This window comes from Pristis pectinata, chromosome 8 (assembly GCF_009764475.1).
Source record: "Pristis pectinata isolate sPriPec2 chromosome 8, sPriPec2.1.pri, whole genome shotgun sequence".
Classification (NCBI taxonomy): Eukaryota; Metazoa; Chordata; class Chondrichthyes; order Rhinopristiformes; family Pristidae; genus Pristis; species Pristis pectinata.
In genome coordinates, this window is record NC_067412.1 from 66,703,215 (window position 1) to 66,717,162 (window position 13,948).

Sequence of the window (13,948 nt, forward strand, 5' to 3'; positions counted from 1 at the left end):
AGGTCTTGAGCATGCATTGAACTAGAAATTCCTTCATATGATGCATATTTTGCAAATTTACCCAACCTAAACCCTGACTGCTAAACAGAATTGACTCCTTTTTCTGTGGATCATGGACCTCCAGAAATTTGTTCTGAGTTTTCCGTGCACACAATGGCTTAACATTAGATATAAAATTCGTCTGTGTATTTGAGGCCCATCTCTCAGTTGTATCTCCTGTTGTTTCTTACTCTCATGCTCCCAAACCCCATTTCCGCCAAGCCCAGTTATTCTTATTCGTATTCCCACACAATACCCTACATGTGATGAAATGACCATCAATTATTCCAACAACAAAACCAACATTTCTACAGTGCCTTTGACATAGTACAGTAAAGCCTAAGTCCTTGGTGGTGCCAGACTGGCAGAATTTCTAGACTGTCATTTACTACTACAATTAATGCACCCATATCCTTTTCATCCACTTTTTTTTTTAAGATGCAACATTGTAGTGTAATAAATTTTCCAGTGAACCAGGCGAATTTAAAGGAAACACTGGAAACAAAATCCAGTCAGTTTAAAGGGAGCACAGGAAACTGGACACAGGTAAGTTTAAAAGAAATATGGGTATGGGACCCTGGTGAGTTTAAGAGGAGCATGGAAAATGAGACCCTGCTGCGTTTAAAGGGAGCATGGGTACCAGGAGCCCAGTGTGTTTAAAAGGGAACACAGGAAACAGAACTAAGTGAGCCAGATGTTGAACCATTGGGATTTCTAAACAACTGGGACAGTAGATTAGTGGAGCTTTACTGCAAAATATCTCAGAGATATGTTATCAAACAAAATGTAATGCAAGTCACTTAGGGGGCTGGTCAGACAAAATATCTAATGCTTGGTCAAAAAGTCATGTTACAAGAAAATAAATGTCCTTATTCACATTTAGCTAAAATTTCAGATTATCCATAGTTCCCCACCTGGAATTGTTGGGTGTGTTGCGCTGTTGAAGGCTGTTCTTTTGGCTGCTGACACTCACACGTCCAATGGACTCTGTATCACTTGGCTGATCAGAAGCCTCTCGGGTTTCAGATTGGTTGCTAACAAATCATAAGCCACAGATATGAGGATTAGTTATTTTACTGTTATTTCAGGGAAACACCATTGAACATATTACTCATTTCATTTTTCTGACATGTTGCACGGTCAAAAGAGCATTTTGTAGACTGAAAACAACTCTGTGTGTAGCCTATCGATTTTCTCTTAGTTTGCAATAACCAGATTAATAACCAGACCCTTCCTTAGTTTATAAGCAACTGCAAAAGGAAAAACTCCAAGGGCTCATTTGATTGAGGCCAAGGATCAATATCACTGCATTGAATACACTATGTCCTTGCCTTGTAGTTTTGAAGGGTCAAGATCGAAAAGAAACTACACAGCTGATAACACTGAACTGTTAAATTCAAGCTTTTATACTAAGATCATGGATCAGATGTTCCAGCTCCTACACATGGAGAAATTTGACCCTGTGGATATTAAACCTACAATGAAGCTTGACTAAATTTGACACCAAGTATGAGTGTACAATCTCCTCCATCTGATTCCTCAAAGTAATAAAGTACAGGAACTTGAAAGTCTGTCCTTTTATATCATCAGCACTCAGTGTAGTTTTCTTGCGGTCTAATGATCAAATTACAAAATCAAGATCTCTGCTATGCCCTTCAAGAAAGAAATTAACATATTGCTTTTGCCAGATACTTGATGACTATGGGTCAAAAATTCCATAGGGGCTCCCCTTGAGTTGCAGAAGATATGTCAGAACTCTTGTACAATTTCAACCCCAATTTTCTCCTCTTCCCATTGATTGCTCTGGTCCTAGTCCTGCTCATCTAGTGATTGTCTTAGCCCTAACTCACCTTTGTGATCTCGTGTACCTCCTACTTTATCACTTTGGCTAGAAAAACTCTCTCAAAATAAACAGTTTTTAGGAAAATTATTCTTTTCAACCCATCAACTTTTAACCCCTCCTGAAGCTGAAGACTCAGAGATTTCAATAATACTCCCATGTAGAGTATCTTTCGTTTTCCTGGAAAAGGTGCAAGCTTCCTTTAATTTTTTTTCTTCCTTACTTTCAAACCCCAAACAGGAATCAAATATCAGGGTAGAAATTCTTATTATATTATAGACACTAAATGTACAACAGAGTAAAACATATGCATTAGCTATGATTATAAAATATAGTCCTGATCAAAGGCAGGAAAACTAAGTTAATGGTACAAATACTAGATACCACACTCACCCAGAAACCTTGCCTCCATCTTCAGAAATCTTCTGCTGTGACTTTGCCTCAGTATTTGCCTTTCCCTCAGCGGCCAGTGCCTTTTGTAGCAATGCCTGTCCTGCTGTCTCTCGCTTATTTACTGTATAGAAAATGAAAAGTTGGGAGACATTTATTTGCTTTTACTGCCCATTGTCCATCTGTTCACCACCTCTGAACCCTCACAGACTTTACAGTTTCAATAGAACATAGAACGCTACAGGCCCTTTGGCCTACGATGCTGCGCCGACATTTTATCCTGCTTTAAGATCTATCTAACCCTTCCCTCCCACATAGCCCTCCATCATTCATGTGGCTATCTAAGAGTCTCTTAAATGTCCCTAATGTATCTGCCCCCACAACCTCTGCTGGCAGTGTGTTTCACACTCCCACCACTCTCCGTGTAAAATACTTACCTCTGACATCCCCCTTCTACCTTCCACCAATCACCTTAAAATTATGCCCCCTCGTGTTAGCCACTTTCACCCTGGGAAAAAGTCTCTGACTGTCCACTCGATCAATGCTTCTTATCATCTTGTAGATCTATCAAGTCACCTCTCATCCTCCTTCTCTCCAAAGAGAAAAGCTCTAGCTCATTCAACCCATCCTCATAAGACATGCTCTCCAATCCAGCCAGCATCCTGGCAAGTCTCCTCTGCACCCTCTTGAAAACTTCCACATCCTTCCTATAATGAGGTGACCAGAACTGAACACAATACTCCAAGTGTGGTCTAATCAGAGTTCTACAGAGCTGCAACACTACCTCGCGGCTCTTGAACTCAGTACCCCAACTAGTGAAGGCTATACACCTTCTTAACAACCCTATCAACCCAATATATCACCAACTCCAGTAAAGAATGGGAAAGCTCATTGTGTACTGAATAAAATGTACCTTACTTAAGCAACCAAACTGCACGCTTCAGTATACCATCTTCTCCATAGTAAAACATCCCAAGAAACTTCACAGGGTTGGTGGGGAAATAGGGGATAGAGGGAGTGGAATGAACCTTTAGTTACCTATCTCAATGATTGCTTGACAGCTTGGGTGACAAAATTTGACACCCAAGCTGTCAAGCAATCATTGAGATAGGTAACTAAAGGTTTGCTTAAAATGATAGATTTTAAAGAAAACCTTAAAGGTGGCAAGAGGAGAGATTTGGAGGTGTGGCTGAAGGGAATTCCTAGAGTTTAAAGCCGAGGCCACTAAAATGGATCAATTAAAAATCAGGAGACACACAAGGCTGCAGATGTTCATGCCATCTGGTTGTAGACTACCCAGGCAGAATACAAGGTGCTGTTCCTGTAGTTTGTGTTTAGCCTCACCGTGTCAGTGAAGGAGGCCAAGGACAGGCAGGTCGGTGTGGGATTGAGGAGGAGAATTAAAATGGCCAGCAACCAGGAGCTCCAGAAGGCCATGGCGGATGGAGCACAGGTGTTCACTAAAGCGGTTGCCTAGTCTGTGCTTGGTCTCACTAATGTATAGGAGGCCATATCGAGAACACTGAATACAATAAATAAGATTAGAGGAGGGGGGGAAGAGGAGGGGGGGGAACAGGAGGGGGGGGGACAGGAGGGGGGGGACAGGAGGGGGGGGACAGGAGGGGGGGGACAGGAGGGGGGGGAAGAGGAGGGGGGGGAAGAGGAGGGGGGGGAAGAGGAGGGGGGGAAGAGGAGGGGGGGGAAGAGGAGGGAGGGGGGAAGAGGGGGGAAAGAGGGGGGGGAGGGGGGAGAGGGGGGAGAAGAGGGGGGGAAGAGGGGGGGAAGAGGGGGGGGAAGAGGGGGGGGAAGAGGGGGGGGAAGAGAGGGGGGGGAAGAGGGGGGGAAGAGGGGGGGGAAGAGGGGGGTTGAAAATGGTCCAAGTGAATTTGAGGGCAGGGTGGAAGTTGGTAGCGAAGTTGATGAAATTGACGAGTTCTGCGCGGGCACAGGAGAGAGTCATCCAATTAAATTCAGGAATGCACAAGAGGCCACAATTAAAAGAGTGCAGAGATCCTAAGGTGTTGTAGAAGCTTAACAAAATAGGGAAGTATCAGAAACCAAGGACGACAATTTTAAAGTTAAGGCATGGTTTAACTGGGACTCAGGATAAGTCAGTTAGCATAAGAGTGATGGGCAATCACAACTTGGTGCAAGTTAGGACACAGGCAGCCAAGGTTTGTACTAGCTCCAGTTGATGGGTGGTGTGAGGTGGGAGGCCAACCTGGAAGGTGCAAGTCTTAGGGAAGGTTGAACACTATCCTTTACCCTGAGTTTACATGTAAACACCCATACCAGGCACAGGTATCGTTCATGAAGATATGGACACCTCTATTACTTACTCCCATGTTTCCTCTTTAGTGATGCTCTGATTATATCACTACCAAAATCAATGCTGTGCCTTCTTGCTCGGTATTCAAAAAACCAATCTCCAGTCTGTTTCTTCAGCTTTCTGGTGAAGAACAAATCATTATATTAGCTGGGTAAAATTCCATTTTATTTGTCTTTAATTGTGAAGATAATACATTCAGGTTTAAACAAGGCTATACATTACAAATTTAAATAATTCTAAATGGCTTTTGGATTAATTGGAGTTAAAAGCGGAATTGATGTCAAAGTTATTGTCTCTAAGATGTGTTTAGATCAAGAGAAATCCAACTTGGTCTCTTCCTGAAGCCTTGCTTAAAATGGCTGCTGGATGCTATGCTTGTTGTTTGCAGTAAGAGGCATCTATATCAATTGAAAGATACAGGCACATCATTCATAAGTCACATTAAGAAATATGAATTCTGCAAAAACTTTTAGGAATGTCAGAGGACTGGTTAACTAGGTACAGAAACTGCATGAAGGAAATTACTTGCAACCAAAGGCCCATCCAGGATTAACACACCCAAAATAGGTGGAGATCACAAACTTCTTTCTTTCCCTATCACTTGTCTATATTGAGAAGTGATACATTAATCTCTGCATCCTCGAATTCATTTAATGTATGCACGCTCCTGGCAGCATCTTGACTAAGAACCCCTACTAGGTGAATAATTTCCTAAAGTCATCCCTCAACTGTTCCCATTCCAGGGCTTTGAAGAAACAACCCTGGTTCCTGTACATCTGAATTTCTTCAGATATCTCATCACGACTCCTTTGTTTCAAAAAGAATTGAGAGTTTGGACCTTTAGTGTCAGTTAGATTGACCTATGTAATCCAGCATTTTTGGAGCAAAACGTTAGCATCCTATTTTCAATCAAAGTATTCCCTCATTGTCTCATGGGAAAAGTACGATCCTTGAAAAGTGGAGCACTATGTAACTCAGAGTGAACCTGCCATTTCTTTCTTCCAAGCATTTCATGTAGCATATTCTTAGAGTGCATCCAAAGTTGAGTTTATTGTCATATGCACAAGTACATGAATGAAAAACTTGCATGCAGCAGTATCAGGTGCATAGCATCAGATATAGAATATTCATAAGAAAAACATAAATTAAACATAAATTATACAAGAAAGAACACCATTTCTTTCTTGTATAATTTATAAGAATATATTATGCAAAGTCCATTGTAGTGCAATGTAGTACTCTCACTCCACTCATTACAGTGAGAGTTCAGACAGGTCCAGCAGAAAGCTGATCTATGTCACCCACCCCGTTAATACATGGGCTCTACTGCTATACCATATTTAAAAAGCATTGCACCCAGGCTTCTCTAGCTTTGAAAATACTAATAAGTAAGAACACACTCACGACTCTTTGATGCACACATTGCATCTCCATATTCTGTTTACATCTTCAGCACCACATTCCTTACACACCAAGTGGTTACACTGCTTGCACACACGCCCGCTCTTGACAAAGCGACCAAGGCTGTTCTGACAGCGTGCACAAGTCTTATCACTGTAGTCCAGACTGCCACGCTTGGCTCCCTTACGCCGAATTTCCAGCAGCTCAGTCTTCAACTTCCTTTAATAAGAAGAAGCCAAGACAAAATGTGATTATGGAGATCATTGAGCAGTGAGATTGCACTGACAGATGACATAAATTACTTTATTAACTCTTATCCTGAACATCACACAAACCCAATTGTACATGGTGTGGATGATCCTCACAAGGCTTCACATACTTTTTATCCCGACAGTGCTCAACATGTGGCCCATCGGTAACATCTGGCCTGCACATGCTGTACCCATGGTCCTCGCAGCCCTGTTGTTATCCCTCCATATTAGCTGCACCAGTTGTAAGCTTGTCACTAATACTTGGGAAGCTCAGGACAGCCGCCTGTTCTTCGAAGGACCAATCTGTAATGTCAACAAGGGAACTACTGAAGAAACAAGAAAGGACATGACCCTATCTGCTGTCTGAACAATCCCAGAGCCCACCCAAACCGGCTGGTCTCAGAGCCCACCCAAATCAAGCCTGGGAATGTGGACCTGACTGGGCCTTGGACTGGAGTCCACGGGATGTGATACCCTTGATCAGAGACCCTGGGATACATCAGGCCCAGTCTGATCTTCCAAGTGCAAGACCCAGGTGTATTGTACCGGGGGCCTCAGATCCGTCATTCTATATCGCTGGGGTACAGTGCTGGTGAACACAGATGCATCACTGTATAACATTGGGATAGAGTAGTGCTGGGAACAGATTTGGCAAGGTGGGAAGGAGCACTGCTGGGGCAAACAAGTTGAGCAGAGAGAGGAGCAGAGAGAGGAACAGTGAAGAGGCAGAGGGTGGAGCTGCGAGAGGCAATGAATGGAAGAATGAGGAGGCAAAGTGTTGCAACAGGACATTGCAATTTCCAAATCACCAGAAGTAATTATCAGAAGTCTGAGTACCTTTAACAGTTAATCTTTCCAGGTACAAGAGAAAGAATTACAGCCTCATAAAGAACAATCTCAGAATGGTGTAGGAGGCTAAATTCCCATTGATTTGTAAAAGTGGAATTTGGACCAATTACATGTGCTTCTGGTATTCAATCATCAGTTGCTCAGTAACAGAGCAGAAATTTGACTCAGCTTTGTGCAAAATTTAACAAGTATTTTCCCCAAAAGAGAAGGAAATGAACTGCAAGATTTAATTACGGTTCAAAATCCATCTTTTCATCTGTAAGGCTGGGAAGACAATTTTGAAGTCACGTGCCTTGATCAGTGCAAGCTTTCATTTCAAAAAGGGTTTTCCAAGTTGTTCTGAAAAGCCGCAAAAATATATGTCTACTTTGACATGACACATATCAAAAAGAAATATTGAAACAGCTTCAGTTAAGAGAATAGAGCAATTTATATGCAAATCACAATGTAACTGAGATTGCACGGACAAACAGAATCATCTGACCACGATATTTGTGAGAGTCACTATTGAAATTTCTAGTATACGCATTTTCATTCTTAAGTGTTATGTTATCTTAGCTGAGACAATAAGAGCTTCTTATTCTGTGCAAAAATATCGAAGAGACTGCTGAAACTGGTCAATGGATTAAGACATTCAACAGCCAGTTATACATTGAGTGTGATTTTTGTAAAAGAAATATTGTCTGTAGTACACTTGTGAAAACAAAATTTCACCCCACACTCTTTTATAAACATGGGATGAGGCATGAATGTTCAAAGTTGCTCCCCAAAGTAAGATTTGGGACTTCTGATTTAGGTAGAAGGAGCAGTAATCCATAGCCATGGTATCACTTCTGCTGCCCGCCTTTTCTGTACAGGCATTTAATGAGGAAAGAACCTTTTGTCAAAAAAAGTTTGCCCTAAAAACTTGCCCTATAAAAAGATGCCTGAACTTATGGTTACTTAGAGGGGAGGGTGGGTAGAGTGCAGGATGGTGCAGCAGTTAGTGCTGCTTCTTCACAGCTCCAGGGATTGGTTCTCTCCAGTGCTGTCTGTGTGGGGTTTTCATACTCTGTTACTGCTCCCATTTTACCCACATCTCAAATATGTGAAAGTAAGTTAATTGGCCACTGTAAAGTACCCCTTAGTGCAGGCTAATGGTAAAAAGAATCAGAGAGCTGATGGGCATATGTGAGAGGGAGCAAGCTGCATAGCTATAGGGAAACAAAGAGGTAGGGAAGGGAAGTCATGGCATGGATCCAATGGGTCAAATAACTTCCTTTTTGTCATTATATGTATAACATAATCAGTCTTCGCTACAATATTGTATGGTTCAAAACCATTGGGTGGAAGTTTGCAGAATTCAACATCACACTGGAAGGATTTAACCAGTCAGTAGTGTTATTCCAACACCTCCTCTCTCCTCATTACCTTATTCGCTTTTCTTCCAGTGTTCGCAACTGCTCATCACGGATGAGAACTCTCATGATTACTTCCTTCTCTTTATCAGACAGGAACGACAAGTTGATCAACTCCATCTGTTTTGACATAATGCTGCAATCACCCAAAGGGTTAAAGACTGTAACAACTGCAACAATCTCCTCCTTATGAAATGTTGTAACAGAAGGAAATCTTAGAACGTTCAATCCTGAAACAGAGAGTTAAACTATAAATGGAAAGTCTTTGATGTTAGAATTCTTTTTAAGATAATGAATATCAAAATTTGGAGACAATGCTGTACATACACTAACCACAATGGTTCTGAGTCCGACTGATTTCTGCATTAAGTCTTTAACTCATGAGGCCACCCAGTCTCTGTGTTTGGTCTCTGACTTGTGAGAATGCCCATTGATTGTTGTCCAGTGTGACATCATCTTGTTGTCCATCCACTTGGTGAACTCAATTCACAATTGCCAATTTGGTTGCAGTCTTTTAAACATTTCACCAAACTAGATCCTAGAAATGAACAAATCCAGAACAATTACATGTGCTGGAAAATATCAATCCTAGAGATGAAAGTGAATATGTGTTAGGATTGCAAACATGAATATTACTGCAATTACTTTAGTATGAAAATTCTCAAACTGAGGCAAGATCAAATATAAACATCTTCTACACCAAATTTCTACAGATGTTATCTTGGACAAGCCCTAATATTATTATGGAAGGGTTTGTACCATAAGTAAAGCAGTTTAATTATTCCAACAATAAACCAGCTCCTGGAATCAACCTTAAATCCATATATTCCTGAGACATTTGACCAAATCTTTAATATGTTGGGCATTTGACTTTCTTTTAAAGCCTAAACTTTGTAATAAATAAAAATTTTGAGACTACTTTGGAGAAAACGCTTCATAGAACAGCTACCTTGCAATTATTTTTGAAGTATTTTATTCTGCTTTTAAGCATTTAAAATGTTTTTAATGACAATTATTTTAATAACAACAGGCTCCATATAATGAGTCACAAATATCACCTCTACTGCACTTCTCACTCTGGTCGGGTATCCAGATGCACTTATTTTCAGCAGTGACATTTAAACCAAACAATTTTTGTTGGTAGTGACTAGCAACCACAAGGACAACAGAAACCGCACTAGCAAGAAAAGGCAGCACCTTGCCTCACCCACTAAGCTAAATGCCTTAGTTGTTTGGTCATGATAAATATCTCCCTCCTGAGCCAACAAAAGGACCTGATTAATATATTTGTACAAGGATGCCGTAACTGTGACAATGAAGATGACAGCTGGCCCCACCTCTTACAAATATTTTACACAGAAGGCAGGAGGCATCAAGATCAGAGCTCAGTGTTGGCACTACTTTCACCTGATCAAATTCACACAACTGATGACACTGGGAGTGAGGCTGACTGACTGGCAGGTCTGAGTAGTACAAGCCCATTACTAAGAAAGGCCAATTTGTAAAGATCTTTTAACTGGAACCTTAGTTACACAAACATACAAATTAAGAGCAGGAAAATGCCTCTCAAACCTTCACGGACAATCAATAAGATCATGGCTGATCATATCTACCTTTGCTTTAAAATATTCAAAGACTCTTATCATCACTCTTTATAGAACATTACAGCACAGTACAGGCCCTTCAGCCCATGATGTTGTGCCAAGATCTTATCCTGCTCTAATATTTATCTAACCCTTCCCTCCCACATAGCCCTTTAAGGAAAAGAGTTTCAAAGACTCAAAGAAAATATCTTGCTTCATCTCCATCTTAAATGGATGACCTCTTATTTTTAAGCACTTACCTGTTTTTAAACATTAGCCTGCAATAGGAGACATGTTCTCCACATCTACTGTGTTGAGACCCCTCAGATTCTTGTACATAACAACAAAATTGTGATGGGTTACAAGGAATCTGGGTCCAGCAGATTCCTACCAACATATATCCAGTTAATGACATCACTTCTTTGGGGTAGAGTGTACAGAGTCAACCTGAAAGTAGCTGACCGTCAAGGATTAATTTTAATAGCCACCAAAAATAACCTTACCACTGATGACAATGCAGGCAATGTGGTAACTTTGGGCTGCCTACTCATATTAATGGGCTGGCAGACAGTTCTGTGGCACAGAATTACGTAATGAACTGGTTAATAAACAATCTGCTGGAGGAACAGCATGGATCAGTACGTGGAATTACGATGTTGTGGCCATTACAGAGACTTGGATGTCGCAGGGGCAGGATTGGCTGCTTGATGTTCCAGTGTTTAGTTGTTTCAAAAGGGATAGGGAAAGAGGTGGGGGGGGGGGGGGGGGGCGGGTTGCTAATCAGGGGTAGTGTCAAAGCTGCGGAAAGGGAGGACCTCAGGGAGGGATCATCAGAGGAAGGGAGCGATCACTCCATTGGGAGTATTCTATAGGCCCGCCCCCCCAATAGACACCAGGACACTGAGGAGCAGATAAGTAGGCAGATTTTGGAAAGGTGCAAAAATAACAGGGTTGTTGTCATGGGTGACTTCAACTTCCCTAATAGTGATTGGCACCTCCTTAGTGCAAAAGATTTAGATGGGGTAGAATTTGTTAGGTGTGTCCAGGAAGAATTTCTGACACAGTATGTGGACAGGCCGACTAGAGGAGGGACCATACTGGATCTAGTACTAGACAATGAACTGGTCAGGTGACAGACCTCTCGGTGGGCGAGCATTTCAGAGATAGTGACCGCAACTCCCTGACCTTTCGCATAGTCATGGGCAGTGATAGGAGCAGACGATATGGGAAAGTTATTAATTGGGGAAGGGCTAATTATGATAGTATTAGGCAGGATCTTGGGACCGTAAATTGGGAATGGATGTTCTCAGAGAAATGCACAGAAGAAATGTGGAGGCTGTTTGGGGAACACTTGCATGGGGTTCTGGATAGGTTTGTCCCACTGAAACAGGGAAAGGATGGTGGGGTAAAGGAACCACGGTTGACAAAGAGAAGTGAAATATTTAGTTAAGAGGAAGAAGGAAGCACACTTAAGCTTTAGGAAGCAAACATCAGGCAGGGCTTTTGAGAATTATAAGGTAGCCAGAAAGGAGCTTAAGAAGGGACTTGGGAGAGCTAGACCCTGGTGAGTAGAATTAAGGAAAACCCCAAGGAGTTCTACACGCACATGAGGAACAGGAGGATGACTAGAGTGAGGGCAGGACCGCTCAGGGATAAAGGAGGAAATGTGCCTAGAGGCAGAGGAGGTCCTTGATGAATATCTTGCTTCAGTTTTCACTAGGGAGAGGAACTTTGATGAATGTGAGATCAGGCTAATGTGCTGGAGCAAGTAGAGGTTAAGAAAGAGGTAGTATTGGAGCTTCTGAAAAACATTAGGATAGATAAGTCCCCGGACCAGATGGAATATACCCCCAGGTTCCCACGGGATGCGAGGGAAGAGATTGCTGGGGCATTGACGATGATATTTGCATCCTCCCTGGCCACAGGAGTGGTACCAGAGGATTGGAGGATGACTAATGTTGTTCCCTTGTTCAAGAAAGGTAATAGGGATAATCCTAGGAATTATAGGCCAGTGAATCTTACGTCAGTGGTGGGCAAACTATTGGGGAAGATTCTTAGGGACAGGATTTACGAGCATTTGGTGAAGCACAGTCTTATTAGGGACAGTCAGCATGGCTTTGTGATGGGCAGGTCATGCCTCATGATCCTAATTGAGTTTTTCCAAGGAGGTGACAAAACAAATAGATGAAGGTAGAGTGGTGGATGTGGTGTATATGGACTTTAGTAAAGCATTTGACAAGATTCCCTATGATAGGCTCATCCAGAAAGTCATGAGGCATGGGATCCATGGAGACTTGGCTGCGTGGATTCAGAATTGGCTTGTCCACAGAAGGCAGAGGGTGGTATTAGATGGAGAGTATTCTGCCTGGAGGTCAGTGACTAGTGGTGTTCTGCCGGGATCTGGTCTGGGACCCCTACTCTTTGCGATTTTTATAAATGACCTGGATGAGGAAGTGGAGGGGTGGGTTAGTAAGTTTGCAGATGACACGAAGGTTGGAAGGGTTGTGGATAATGTACAAGATTGTTGCAGGTTACAACAGGATATAGACAAGATGCAGAGTTGGGTGGAGAAGCGGCAGATGGAGTTCAATCCAGAAAAGTGTGAAGTGATACACTTTGGAAGAACGAACATGAAGGCAGAGTACAAGGTTAATGGTAGGATTCCGAGCAGTGTGCAGGGACAGGGGGAATCTTGGGGTCCGAGTCCATAGATCCCTCAAAGTTGCCACGCAAGTTGATAGGGTGGTTAAGGCGGTGTATGGTGTGCTGACCTTCATTAGTTGGAGAACTGAGTTCAAGATCTGTGAGGTAATGTTACAGCTCTACAAAACTCTGGTTAGACCACACTTACAGTATTGTGTTCCGTTCTGGTCACCTCATTATTGGAAGGATGTGGAAGCTTTAGAGAGGGTGCAGAAGAGATTTACCAGGATGCTGCCTAGATTAGAAAACATGTCTTATGAGGAAAGCTAGAGCTTTTCTCTTTGGAGCGACGCAGGATGAGAGGTGACGATAGAGCTGTATAAGATTATGAGGGGCATAGATTGAGTGGACTGCCAGCACCTTTTCCCCAGAGTGGCAATAGTCGATACCAGAGGACATCTGTTTAAGGTCAGAGGAGGAATGTTCAGGGAAGATGTCAGAGGTAGGTTCTTTACACAGAGAGTGGTGGGTGCCTGGAACACACTGCTGGGGTTGGTTGTAGAGGCTAACACACCAGGGACCTTTAAAAGGCTCTTAGATAGGCACATGGAAGTCAGAAAAATGTAGGGATATGGTCTGTGCAGGAGAGAAGGGTTAGAATAATCATGGAGGAAGTGTTCATAATGTTTGCACAACATCATGGGCTAAAGGGCCCGTACTGTGCTATACCGTTCTATGTTCTATGGAGCTCAGTGAGTTGAGCCGCATCTGTGGGAGGAAAGGAATTATCAATGTTCTGGATTGAAATCTTGCATCAGGGCTGAGAGTGGAGGGGTGAGATGGCCAGTATGAAGGAAAGGGGAGTGGTGAGACAGGAGTCTGAAGTAATTGGTGGACAGGTGTAAGATGACAGGGAGGTTGCGCCAGGAAGGGGAGGAGAGCAGGGGTGAAGTTGGGTTAATTAACCAAGTGTAGTTTCAAGGAGCATGGAGGAACCCTGCACCAAGCTTGGAACCTTGCTCTTCAGTATGGAAACAGTGACAAGTTCCCCTTCTACACCTGGTGCACAATGCGGCATTTGACAAGCTGCCTCAGTTACCACTGCCTATGATTTAACACACCTATTTTTGCAGCAAATGTTACTGTTATTTTTATCAATTTCAGGATCATAACATACTATCAAAACTGAAGGAACAATTACATCTAAAGGGTGTAATGCTGAGCAA

At 42.5% G+C, this 13,948-nt stretch overlaps 1 protein-coding gene across 2 annotated transcripts in view; it reads right to left on the reverse strand.

Annotated features, from left to right (window-relative positions):
* The window catches only part of sytl4 (synaptotagmin-like 4), a 60,680-nt gene that overhangs the window by 24,215 nt on the left and 22,517 nt on the right, over positions 1 to 13,948 (reverse strand). The window contains exons 2-7 of one of the 2 annotated variants that reach the window (XM_052022445.1): positions 8,830 to 9,034; positions 8,510 to 8,726; positions 6,003 to 6,218; positions 4,609 to 4,718; positions 2,273 to 2,393; positions 954 to 1,073 (exon numbers count right to left, since the gene is read on the reverse strand). In XM_052022445.1, the coding sequence (XP_051878405.1) occupies positions 954 to 1,073; positions 2,273 to 2,393; positions 4,609 to 4,718; positions 6,003 to 6,218; positions 8,510 to 8,628 (686 nt within the window). In that variant the 5' untranslated portion in view covers positions 8,629 to 8,726; positions 8,830 to 9,034. Of the gene's footprint in view, positions 1 to 953; positions 1,074 to 2,272; positions 2,394 to 4,608; positions 4,719 to 6,002; positions 6,219 to 8,509; positions 8,727 to 8,823; positions 9,035 to 13,948 lie in introns of both variants that reach the window. The other variant, XM_052022444.1, reaches the window with a different exon arrangement.